The 14,272-nt window shown below is 43.1% G+C and overlaps 1 protein-coding gene across 2 annotated transcripts in view; it reads left to right on the forward strand.

The window, feature by feature from the left end:
- SACM1L (SAC1 like phosphatidylinositide phosphatase) overlaps positions 1-14,272 on the forward strand; it is a 207,886-nt gene that overhangs the window by 118,444 nt on the left and 75,170 nt on the right. For both annotated transcript variants that reach the window (XM_063452016.1, XM_063452017.1), the window contains 2 exons: positions 5,428-5,529; positions 5,644-5,729. In XM_063452016.1, coding sequence (XP_063308086.1) covers positions 5,428-5,529; positions 5,644-5,729 — 188 coding nt within the window. The remainder of the gene's footprint in view (positions 1-5,427; positions 5,530-5,643; positions 5,730-14,272) is intronic.

Here is a 14,272-nt window from a genome sequence, read left to right on the forward strand (position 1 = left end):
CCATGATCCCTAGCTTTCCTCCCAGTTCCCACAATGCTTCCTGTCAGTATTGCCGAACGTCCTGTCACTTAGACAGAACGCCGGCAAAACTGCCGAATTGCATCCTAACAGAATGAGCACTGTTTCTCCATTGGTGTTAGGATGCAATTCAGTACTTTGTTCGGATCGGAATTTCATTCAAATGAATGAAACTCCGATCCTATTCATTACTGTGGCTGCATCTTGCAGCCGCTTAGTAGATAACTCCCTAATTCCCACGGTATCAGGGAGCTATCTACTAAAAGGCTGAAAGACCTAAATTGGTCTTTCAGACAAATTTACTAACACTAAGTAAAAATGACTTGGTATTAGTAAATAATATGCCCCTACTCGCTATACCGCGAGTAGGGGCATGTCTAGTAAGCAGTGAGCAGCCTGTGGACAGTAGGTCCCCCCCCCCTTTTACCATTAGGGCCCCCACCCGCCGCCCAGGGGTGGGGGCCGGGGGCTGGAGGACAGTAGGTCCCCCCCCCCTTATTACTATTATGGCCCCCACCCGCCGCCCAGGGGTGGGGGCCGGGGGGGAGGACAGTAGGTCCCCCCCTATTACTATTATGGCCCCCACCCGCCGCCCAGGGGTGGGGGCCTGGGGGTGGAGGACAGTAGGTCCCCCCCCCCCTATTACTATTATGGCCCCCACCCGCCGCCCAGGGGTGGGGGCCGGGGGGTGGAGGACAGTAGCCCCCCCCCCCCTTATTACTATTATGGCCCCCACCGCCGCCCAGGGGTGGGGGCCGGGGGGGGGAGGACAGAAGGTCCCCCCCCCTATTACTATTATGGCCCCCACCCGCCGCCCAGGGGTGGGGGCCGGGGGGTGGAGGACAGTAGGTTCCCCCCCCCCCTTATTACTATTATGGCCCCCACCCGCCGCCCAGGTGTGGGGGCCTGAGGGGAGGACAGTAGGTCCCCCCTCATTCCCATTATGGCCCCCACCCGCCGTCCAGGGGTGGGGGCCGGCGGGGGAGGACAGTAGGTCCCCCGTCCCCCCCTTATTACCCTTTTTTTTTTTTTACAGTGAGCAGCCACAGGCTGCTCACTGTTTAGTGGACATGCCCCTACTCGCGGTATAGCGAGTAGGGGCATTGGGGAGATTTTAATCTCCATTGTGCTATTATGGGGGTCATATTGACCCCCATAGAGTGAGGAGGGGACCTGGGGGGCTTATGAAGTGGTGGGGAGCACTGCTCCCTGCCGCTTCTGTCTTTACATATTGCAAATAGGGAGCTGCACGCCGGTAGCTCCCTCCTTGTAATAAACTGAACAAACAAACGAACACTGATACACAGTGTTAGTTTGTTCGTCTGATTTTTTCTATTCATTCATTCGTCTGTCTGATGAATGAATGAATAGGTGAAATTCCCGTTCGCATGTCCAGATGTTTCACTGGGCATGTGCGGGAATCTCAGGGCTATCTAGTGTGGGTAGATGACGTGTCCCACAGGGACTTCACCTACCCACACAAAGATGGCGGCGCCCTGAATATAGATCGGGGCAGAAAATAAAGAATAAAAAATAGGTAATGTGGGGGGCATAGGGGCATTTGGGGGTGACTAGGGGGTCGATTGGATGTAGTTGAGGCGGGAGGGGGGTTAAAAAAAAAACGGAATTCGGCATGACAGTGCCGCTTTAATATAAGTATATATATTAATATTAAAATACACTTAGAATGACGTTACATATATATAATATGTATATATATTATATATATATATAATAGATGTACATATATATTATATATAAATACGTATAATTAAAATAATAAAATAAATAAATAAAATATTGAAACAAAATTTAATATAAATTATATATGCATATGTAATTTCATTCTAACTGTATTTTGTTATTAATATATATATATCGGTAACAAAATACACTTAGAATGACATTCTATATATATCTATCTATATATAAAATACAAATAATCGCAAATATATATATATATATATATATATATATAGATAAATACTTATAATTATATAAAAGATTACATTAGTATACACGTAGAATTTAAATACCTATAAATGCATATATATTAAAATTCTACGTGTATATTTAAATAATCTTTTAACGTAATTATGTGATTTGATTAATTAAAATTTGATTGACATGCCTGACAACACAGGGAGAAAGTGCAGAGAATTTAATTCGCAAGCACTATATTTGACCCTGTAACTCTCCAAGACACCATAAAACCTGTACATAGGGGGAACTGTTTTACTCGGGAGACTTCGCTGAACTCAAATATTAGTGTTTCAAACTGGTAAATTGTATTACAACGATGATATTTTAAGTAAAAGTGAAGTTTTTTGAATTTTTTACAAGCGAACGGCACTTTTATGGTATATATTATTGTTGTAATATGTTTTACTGTTTTAAAACACTAATATTTGTGTTTAGTGAAGTCTCCCGAGAATAACAGTACCCCCCATGTACAGGTTTTATGGTGTTTTGGAAAGTTAGAGAGTCACATATAAGGCTTGCATTTCATTTTTTTCACATTGAAATTTGCCAGATTGGTTATGTTGCCTTTGAGAGCGTATGGTAGCCCAGGAATGAGAATTACCCCCATGATGGCATACCATTTGCAAAAGTAGACAACCCGAGGTCTTGCAAGTGGGGTATGTCCAGTCTTTCTTAGTAGCCACTTAGTCACAAACACTGGCCAAATATTTGTTTTTTGCTTTTTTCACACAAAAACAAATATGAACGCTAACTTTTGCCAGTGTTTGTGACTAAGTGGCTACTAAAAAGACTAAACATACCCCACTTTCAATACCTTGGCTTGTCTACCTTTTTAAATGCTATGCCATTATGGGGGTAATTCTCATTCCTGGCTACCACACCGTCTCAAAGGTAACATTACTAATCTGGAAAATTTCAATTTGAAAATGGAATGTTCTATATTTGACCATGTAACTTTCCAAAACGCCCTAAAACCTGTTAATGGGGGGTACTGTTTTACTCGTGAGACATCGCTGATTACAAATATGTGCATTCTTTTGCAGTAAAACAGTATTATGACATTCACAGTTAAAATGTCAGACGGAAATGCAAATTTTAAAAAAAAAATCTTATTTTCTTATTTTCTCACATTTTTTTTTTTATTTTAAACTGGAATGTTGTAAGACTCATTAATTCTTGCTTCACTTCCGTTTGTATTCAGGATTGACCTTTCTTTCTGTTTCCTATTCTGATTGGAACCATGTTTTACCATTTCACTATAACTTTTTGATGTTCTTAGGTTTCTAAAATTGGTGTCATTTATCTCTTCAGGGATCCTCGTCTTGTTCCCATTTGTGGCTCAGAATCATGGGTGTACTTATGTGGCCTTTGAGATTGTGCTCATATATGCCAGTTGTATTTGGCGATTTGGGGACCTAATTTCTCATGTAAACTTCTATCTTTTTTGTACTGTTTTTTTTTTTTTTATGTTTCCTGTTTTAAAGTCATTGAGGTCTCTCAGATATTTTTTTCTTTTTAATCTCAATTGTTTCTTGTTCTGCTTTTTCTGCCATTTTTCCCAAAAAAATCTCTGGGTTGGTTGTATTACTTAATTCGTCTATCCATTTTAATACTTCTCCTTGTATCCTTTGAAGATTTTCTTCTCTCCTTGCTACAATATGTCCCATGAGACTGAAGGAGAAGCCGTCTGGCATCCTTTCATAAAGGTCGAATCTTTCCTATCAAAGGTTGGAACTTTGGAGAATCTAAGTCCTCTCGGAGTGCGTCCTTCTTTTACATAATTTTTTAAGTTTTACGACTTATTTCTCTTGTTAATGTTTTTTCCAATCTATTTTTGTAAAAATCTTTATTTTTATATATATATATATATATATATATCTCATAGGGTCTTCTTTATTATTAGAAAATACTAGATCTATACTATCAATTTTATAATCACATTTCTCTAAAAATTAAGTCTTCTTAATACCACTAAAATGATGTACAAAGGGATATGGTGAACAATACCCATCACACAAATATAATCAAAACACACGTACATTAATTAGTGGTACCATCAATCAGCTCACACTTCTGTGGGAAATCTCTTGTACCCAAACAGTACTAAAAAATGTACACAATAAAACATATAATGAGTAGAGCTATAATATACTTTATAGATACATGGTGGATACTGTAGAGAGAGGAAAAATAGAAACCAGATAATAGTGCAGAAAATCTGTATAATGACATGAGTCAATGTTTAACAATAGGTGTCATACAATCACAAGGAAAGAGCCATAAATTCACTTTGCTCTAGTGTATAATGCCTTGTGGATCCTTAAGGGAGATCCACACCCCTCTTCTGTAGAAGTAAATGTAGACACAGTGCCTGGAAGCAAATAAAGGAACTATAGTGTGATATTGTATATACAATAAGTTATAATTAATACTGGTTTCACATGGTTTCAAAGAAATTTAGCAGTAAAACCATAAATGAAGAGTAGCAGGCGCTCCAGGATGTAGATATACTTCCAATTTATTGCAAACATATATGTTAAAAAACTAAACAAAAACACTTAGGACGAACAAAATCTGCATAAAATATATAAAAGGCACTTAAAAGTCTTTAAGAATCCAAAACGCCAGAGAAACTGGCTTCTTCGGTTGGAAAAAATTACAGCTTACTGATGGCAGCCTTTATAGGGGCTTGATTAGTGCAAATTTGAGTTTCACAGGCTTTCTGGGGCTTGATCGGCATTGCACCTGCGGTCCGTCACTTTCCTATTTCTGTGAAACGCATCCTAGCGTTCCACTGGGCTTTCCCTTTGACGTGGCTCATTCGCGTCACTTCCTGCTGTCTTTTACAGCCATATTCTAAAACTGATTACCTATAGTGGGTATGGTTCTATGGCAGCTCCTTTAAACAATATTTGCAGTTGTAATTACTTTACTAGGGTCGAGGATTCTCAACAGCTTATACTATTTAACTAGACAGTCAAACACACAACTAAGGAAGACTCCACACCACATTCCAGTATTTATAAAAGTTTTCTTAGTTACAGCTTGGTGTTTGCATTTTCCAAGTACATGTCGCCTGAATTTTTAAGGTTTCAGTTTTTAATTTCAAAATGTAGAGTTTAGCTTTTTTCTGCTTGATGAGGAAGTAATATACTTCCTGGAGAGTGACTTTCTGGGGAGTCTGCAAACAGGTTGGTATCATATCCTGCCATGTGAGCTTGATACCGAATAATCTTCATTTTGGATGTAGGCAGCAAATTGCATGCCATAATGGAAACATTTGACTTTCTATCAGCAACTGAACCTAATCAATGATTTTTTTATACCCAATTTGCAAAGCTTGCATTTTATGTAATTGGCAACTGTTTTATATTTATTTATGTAGTTCTTTTAACTAATTTGTATTAACCTTATCTATATTGCCAGTCATTGCAATACACTCCTGTTCTATTAATGGCAAAAACTTCGATTGGTTCCTTATCTCCAGAAGAAGTTGTTTTCGGGCAGGCGTGAGGTATTATGTGAGAGGTAAGGTTAAAAATATATTTACACATACTAATGTTTTTGCATTAATGCCTGCATGTTACATGGTGAATTCCATGTGTGCATATGAGTATGGTTTAAAATGTTGATTCTTTTCAGGTATTGATTCAGAAGGGCATGCAGCAAATTTTGTTGAAACTGAGCAGATTATACATTATATGGGAAATAAAGCATCATTTGTTCAGGTTAGTGAATAGGATTAAAATAATTTCCTTAATTGAAATAAAAAACACAAAAAATTAATTAAATACCACAAAAAGAATATTAAAGTGAATTTAATGCTGTGCTGTCTCCGGTGTCATGCAATAAGCGAGGTGGAAAGCAATCTGTATTCTCACATTTACTACCATGGCAGATGCTGCAATTCCTCAACCACATCGACCTACTAGTTATGAAAGGCTTGAAACATAATAACACAACTGCAGAGTTCACTTTGTTCTCCCACCTCCATCAATTATACTCCTTTTTTATTCTCTCTTTCTCGTCAATCAGTTGGCCTCAACAGTTCTTTTGAGATAGTCAAAATTTCCTGGCTGGATTACACAAGCATATCATTTGACATGCTCTTCCACCAAAATGCACACCCTTGCCTTGCTCTTCCCTAACACTCCATACTATTGACTCTCCAATAAAAAGTTAAAAACTAGTCATTCCTTTTTTTTATTTTTATTTTTAACTTTATTTATTTAAGGATTTTTTTTAAATATTATATATTATTTATCGTCTGGTACCTGTCTTGATGAAAACAATCATTAAATCTGGAAAAAAAAAAACTAAACAAAAATTACATTATAACATACATATACACAGACGAAAGGAAAGAGTGGGTAGAGCTCACGTTAATTGCAAAATTATCTTTTGATCCAACTTTATATCTTACTCAACTTCCTAGAGAAAGGAGTATTTATTCTAATAAGGTTTTTTTTCCCAATCATAGAAAGTTGATTTTTGACTTGAGTCCAAGAGAAGCTATATCGAGCTATTAGAACTTTGACTGCAATAAAACCGTCAATAATCAAAAAATGTAATTTACCCATTTTGGACCATGCCATATGTAATAGAGCCACTTGCGGTGTTTTAGGTAAATTGGTAACACTAATTTATACCAGAAAGGCAAATATCCAATTCCAAAAACTCTATTCATTCCTAATAATCACTTGCATAGTTATTAACTAAAAACAATGTATTATGAGAACTTCGAAACATGTAAACTATGACATAAAAGTGTGTACATTGGTGTGCGGGGCCGGACCGCCATGCTGACTGGTCGCATGCAAGAGAGGCTCTGGCCTCCTAGGCTACAATTTGCCGGTTTGGTACTCGAAATGAGCCCACGAGACATCCACATGGTGGTGAAAGAGGTGGCAGACCCCGAGATCGGGAGTTTTGGGTCTCCTGAGGGAAGCACGAAGCTTCGGAGGCTGCAGCCTACTTGGGTGGACAGCCTCTGCCCTGCCTCCCTTCCCAACTACCACACGCTGGCTTTCTGAGATGCCTGCCAGTCCCATTTCCCCCCCCTGTGGGCCTGGGGGGGGTATCCCGGTTCCCACTAAGGAGAGCTTGAGATGTGGCGAGACTAGGTGGCGCTGAACTCCCGAGGCCTACCTTGCAAGATGGTGGCGGCTCCAAGCTCGTTACTAACGGCTCATGCTTTATGGAGCTCCGGGGGGGAGAAATAACACCAGCTGCAACGAAAGCACGCTGGGGAGAGCTCAGGACTGTGAGAGTCATGGGATCCTTGGCCTAAAACACACGACCCCTGGAGGGGGGTTGGGAATCCACAACGCAAAGCGGATCCACCCGGCGAACTTTCCAAACAGCTACTAAGCCTGACCAGCATTGAAGTCAGAGGACTAACTAACACGCCTGGAAAGGTAAGCTCTAATGCCACCCAGATGAGTTCCTGGGATACCTGCAAGAGCCTGTGAACCTATATTATATTGCCGATTTAGACCTGCTGTCACACTTCTATAGGGAGACTATAAGTTTCAAGTGACTACATCGAGGCACTCTATGTAACCACAGAGGCACTCACAGCCTAACATAGCTAGGACTATACAAGAGACTTCAGCGTTTAGGTTACCAATTTCAGCATATGATCCTAACTTCTCTGACACCCACTGTATACATTCTGTTTTCCCTAACTACTTGTCCCGCTTAGTCTCACACAGCTTTATGCAATAATACAGCTGTCTGCTCAGCTCCAGTGGTCTTTACTATATTTTGTCTGCCTAGCATGTAAACTAGCATTTATCACTTAGACAGTTCCAACTATGTCTTGCCTATCTTCACTGCAGCATATCAAAAAATTGTGCAGAATTGTCAAATGCCATTTCACTGTATTGTCATGTAACACGTATTGCCTGCTTATGCTGTTGTGGCATTGCAAGCCAGACTTTATCTTTACTTGCACAGAAAAAGTGCATACACTGCAGTGCCAACATTTTTAAAAAATATATTTAACCTATCGTAGCATATGTATATAAATTGCTACGGTCACAACCAGCAGAAGTATAAATGAAATAAAATGGGAAAATACAATGTGTAGCTTAGTAGTCAGTGCCCACTAGGGAAGCCCACATTTATTGTAGAGTGTTCACTAAGCAAATGTTTCGGGAGTCCTGTCCCATTCTCAATGCATTTTATATTTTAAGCATAACTTATTGTATTATGGCTATATGTAAGGAGTATGGGAAAATGTGAATTGGGGGCACACCCAGGAACATGCAGTGCTCAGCAGTGGTGTTGCCGTAAAGACTTTTATACAAAATACAGATTAAGCTCTCACAAAAATATAGTTTTAACTTTTACAAGGCTACTTGTATTAATTTTTTCTTTGTAAATCTGCTCCCATTGCTCCATTTAATCTCACCAGCTTCCCTTCCCATCCCCTTATTTTAATTTTCCCTCTGTCTACACTTTCCTTATAAGCTTCTTCTTTAACTCCTTCCTTTTCTATCTTACTCAATCCTAGTTCTATCTCGATATTCAATATATATTCATTTATACATATATCATACATACAAGTTGAATTAAATATAGCAGCTGCAAATAGCAATGGTACTTGGGCAAATTGCTACATAAGTACATTGTTTGACTAATACACTGCAAGGCTGGGAACGCTAATCTCAGGGCAGCTCTGGGACATGTTTTAGGATGATCTGAGAATAGAAGGAGTTACACTCCTGTGCTGGGACTGTTTGATTTAATTCAGCCCCTCTTCAGCTAATAAAATAAGTGCATAGAACAAAAGCCGAGCCTTAATTAAAGGGTGAACAGTCTAGTGGTAGTAGGTGAAAATGGGGGGTTACCCCTAATATTTTATATCTTAAACAGCAAAAAAGAATAAGAAATAAAATAAAATAAATAAAAAATTTGAAAAAAAATTGTTATAACAAAAAACTACCAGTAGGTGTCACCAGAGGTTAGGAAAGAAGTATCGAAATTGAGTCTTAAATATGTCTATTAATAAAACTTAGCTTTTAATATGTTAATGCATAAAAAATAACAAGAGCTGCAAGCAATATTAAAATTGTGTTCTGGTCCTAATTCTGTCTGTAAGATACCAGTACAGATCCTTATGAAAAGATTAAACAATCGTATAGTATTTTAAACCAATATAAATCACTATAGAAGATAGCAAGTAGATGAGCCCTAATGTGCTTCCTTTAGTCATATGAAGCAGTTAAAATGTTATTGTGTTTAACTTAGGCTGCATTCCTCATTCTGTTTTGTTGAATTATTGGCAGATAGACTTCTCTGTGCTGTTACTAAAGATACATTTCTAGTGCTGTGTATTCAGTCGTTACAAAGTAGCAGTCTTTTAGTTTCTGTCAGGTTGGTTCTACATAGACTTGAATGTCTTGCATATAATAGTGCAGACAGATCTGAATAAATGTATCAGTAAGAGAAAAGAAAAAAAAAACGGGTTATATTCTTTTGACCAGACCTGCTATATTTCTAAGCTCCTAATGTAAAGGGGTCACAATACTCTTTGCGGCAGACACACCATTACGCAAAGAAGAGAAGTTTGCGGACCCAGGAGGCAGATTCCTCTTCCTGAAAGGAACTATACATAACACGCGATTCACGTTCGCCAACCTATACCTCCCGAACAAGGGACAAAAACCCTTCCTGGGGAAAACCCTCGCACTGCTAGACTCCTTCAGTGATGGCAAACTAATCCTTGGAGGAGACTTCAATGCGCCGCTAGAATCTAAACTGGACACCTCAACAGGCCACTCAACCCTCCCGGGCCATGTCCTCAGAGGCATGAAAGCCAACCTCCACGAACACCAGCTATCAGATTGCTGGCGGGTCCTACATCACCAAGAGAAGGACTACACCTTCTTCTCCCCCCCCCCCACAATTCCTATTCGCGAATTGACTATCTGTTCCTCCAGCACCGGCATCTGGACGACCTCCTTACAGCAACGATAACCCCCATGACCTGGTCAGACCGTGCCCCGGTCATCATCACACTCACCTCACCAACCCCATTCCAGAAACACTGGAACTGGAGACTTAACGAATCACTGCTAGAGGACCCCCTAATTCGCCAAGATGTGAAAACACACCTAGAACAATTCTTCCAAACAAATAGCGAGCAGGACTCCCCCCCGGAAAAGATATGGGAAGCACACAAATGCATGATTAGGGGCGTCCTGATCAGACATGGCGCTCAGCGCAAGCGACTACGCACCCAAGAAACTGCCGAACTTGCACGAGCGGTAGCAGAACTGGAGAAACAACATAAGTCCACCATGGCCGACGACATATACTCACAACTAGTCAACGCCAGGGCAAAGCTCAACTCCCACCTGTCCCAGAAGATCGCATTTCAATTCAGGCAAATGCAGAAGACTTTTTACGAATATGGTAACAAAAGCAGGAAACTGCTAGCGAGAGCCCTGAGGAAAACCAGACAAAAAAGCTTCATATCTGAGATCACACATAATGGCACTACGCATAACACACCGAAAACAATAGCGGAAGGATTCCGCACCTACTACGAAGCGCTATACAACCTCCGCAACCAGGAAGACACCGGGGAGGGATCTGACACCACCGAAACCCACAAACGAAACGAGTACCTTACCAAATACCTTACCAACACGTTGGACACAGACACGGCCGACGCCATGGAGGAGCCGATCACAGCAGAAGAAATATCACGGGCCCTAAAAATGGCCAAGAATGGGAAAAGCCCAGGCCCAGATGGCTTCACGATCAAATACTACAGAACATACCGCGACTCCTTGATCCCGCACCTACTGAACATGCTCAATGCACTCAGACAAGGGGGGACCCTCGACCACCACACCCTGCGAGCGCACATCGTGGTACTGCCCAAAGAAGGCAAGGACCCCACGACTTGCCCGAGCTATAGGCCAATCTCCCTGTTGAACGCCGACCTGAAACTATTCGCAAAGGTTCTGGCACTCCGACTCCAACCGACCCTACCACAACTGATTCACCCAGACCAGGTTGGGTTCATCAGCAATAGAGAAGCCAGAGATAATACCACCAAAGTAATTAACCTGATACAGGCGGCCAAGAGCAAACAGACGCCCTCACTACTGATATCCACGGACGCGGAGAAGGCGTTTGACAGGGTAGATTGGACCTTCCTCTTCGCAACGCTACAACACCTAGGACTGGGACCGAACATGAGGAGATGGATTGAAGCCCTATACAATGGACCGACCGCACAAGTCTACGTGAACAGCACATTATCTACACCATTTCAGATACACAACGGCACCCGACAGGGCTGCCCCCTCTCGCCCCTCCTGTTCGTGTTAAGCCTAGAACCCTTCCTCAACACGATCCGCACCAGACCGGATATCGGGGGCATAAAAGGCAAATGGGGGGAAAGCAAAATTTCAGCCTACGCCGATGATTTGCTGTTCACGGTCCGAGATCCGCAAACGGCACTCCCGGCTATCATGCAAGAATTCGAAATGTACGGCTCATTATCCAACCTTCGCATCAACTCCTCCAAGTCGGAGATCCTACACCTGGGATGCGACCGCGCCCTGATCACGACCCTCAAAGCACGATTCCAGCTCCATTGGCGTAAGGACGAACTCAAATACTTAGGCATATGGCTTACAGCGGACCCAACCCACCTGTTCAGACAAAACTACCCCCCCCCTCCTGGAACGCGTACTCAAAGACCTAGCAGAATGGGACGTACCACACATCACCTGGCTTGGCAGAGTCAACGTTCTTAAAATGAACGTCCTTCCACGCTTCCTATATCCTCCTAACGCTCCCGATACTTATCCCGCAATCCTTCCTGACCCAGGTTCGCAAAGCCTTCACGAAATACGTCTGGAGGAATCGACCGGCCAGGATAAAATACAACATCCTTACAAAAGCCAAACCGCAGGGCGGACTGGGACTCCCGGACCTGGCCAAGTATCACCAGACGACCCACCTACAACGTATAGTCGAATGGACCCAGGGGACAAGGGACAAACTCTGGATAGCCATGGAAGCTAGCTTCTCAACGGACACGCTGAGCTCGCTCCCATGGCAACCCCCAGGCCAGACGAGAAGGTACGACACTAGACACCCCACAATAGCGGCCACACTGAAGGTGTGGAGCAGGATAGCAGGGAACCCGGACCTCGCACCATCTATCTCCCCCCTATACCACCTCTCGGCACAACACAATTCCACATGCTCAACAACTCCCGGACCTTGACTAACTTGCGCCTACCCTCCCCGTGCAGGCTACACCACGTCCTAGTGAACGGAACCATCCCCCCGTTAACGGAAAGGCCCACACCCACCCCTCCTGATCACATGACTAAATTCCGATACCTCCAATTGGTGAGCGCACTGAAGCGAATCCCCAACCTACCCTCGGCAGCTAGACCCCTGACCACGTTTGAGACCATCTGTACGCAAGACGCCCCCACGCTGCATGCCATATCACTCCTGTACCGGCTACTGAACACACCGCAAGGAGGCACCCGACCTCCCTACTTTACCAGATACTGGGAAAGAGACCTCGGGCACCCGCTGACCCAAGACCATTGGACCACAGCATTCACGATGACACACAAAACCTCCATAAGCACTAGATTCCAAGAATCGGGATATAAAATGATATCGCACTGGTATAAAACACCGGAGAAACTCGCTTCTATGTATGACACGAGCGCACCGGAATGTTGGAGATGCGGAACTGAACTGGGCACACTCTACCACATTTGGTGGACATGCCCGCGGATCAAACCTTTCTGGCATGATATCCATCAGGTAGTTACGACGCTCACAGACAACGCCGTAGATCTCACACCAGAACACTACCTACTACACCTGACACCTCTACAGCCCCCTGTCTACAAAAAAACGATCACCCCGTATCTGGTAAATGCAGCACGCAGCCTGATCCCAACATTCTGGAAAAAAACCACAACACCAACCCTGACGGACTGGATAACAAGGGTAGAAGCCATAAGGACCATAGAGGAAATGATCCTGACAGCAAAAGGAAGACCCCAGACATACCTGACGACGTGGTTCCACTGGCTACAATGGCTCACCATTAGACAAAACCCGAGACCACGCCCACGAAGGATGGACAACGAAGGGTAGGGGCCCACAGACTTAGGGACACACACGCCTGGGGACAGGGCACATGAGGACTGAGGCAGCGATACCCGAAGACCTGCAACGAGACCACATACAACAGGCTGCGCCGAGGGGGGGCCTGGGCGCTGGCGGGAAGCGGGGGCTCGGGCGCCCCGAGGAGACCCCACCCCTAAACCGTACCCCCTCAGGAACATGACATACCCCCCCACAAAACACGAAGACAGAACAAACACGGACACGCCACCACTGACCCATGCGGTACCACACAACACACCAGACCTCCTCCTACTGTCCTAACCCCCACTAGACACAAGTGACAACACCACACCCAAGTAGAGAGATGGATGGAGGACACCCAAGAAATCACCCCGACCCAACCACTACGACACGCAGTTACAGTTAACCCGACTGACCCCAACCCGGAGACAGCCTCGAATAGAGAGAAACAACACAAGGGCCCCACGAAACGGGTTCTGACCACAGACACTCCCGCAAGGCAACCAGTAGAGACATACCGCTTTACACCTCTACGAAACACGACCTAGGTACATAATATAGCACTCTAACGTCGGCTCTCCGACTCCCTCTGGAATGCACGCAGCACCGATCACTATGCAATATACCATAAAACAATATCACCATAGCGACGACACCCCATGAGCCCACACACACCCAAAGTACTTGAGAAAGGTACAATACAAAACGATACAAAATGTCGACCTCAAAAATCACAGGGATAATACGTTATAAGCCTCTGCGTAGGCTAAGATTGCAAAGCTACAGATGTAACAAATGCGCATCTCAAACCATCTATCAATCCTACCACACTACCCCTGCGTGGGTAAACTGTTCTCTAACAAATGTTAAGCAATGCTCTCCCTTAGCTTGGTCGCAACCACTACGAAATATGTAATAAGTCTCCTCTTGTTTGATTGATGTTATATGCCTCTGCGTAGGCACCTATGCACCGTTTTTTCAAACCTGTTACATGTCTTCTAACACTTCGCATACGAAATAAAAAAAAAGAAAGAGGTGAATTACGGTTGGACAGACATATAGCGCAAATGCCAGGTTTTGTTTACGGGTTTTTTGGATCACAACTTGTACATTTGGCTGCGGT

This window comes from Pelobates fuscus, chromosome 4 (genome assembly GCF_036172605.1).
Source record: "Pelobates fuscus isolate aPelFus1 chromosome 4, aPelFus1.pri, whole genome shotgun sequence".
Lineage (NCBI taxonomy): Eukaryota > Metazoa > Chordata > Amphibia > Anura > Pelobatidae > Pelobates > Pelobates fuscus.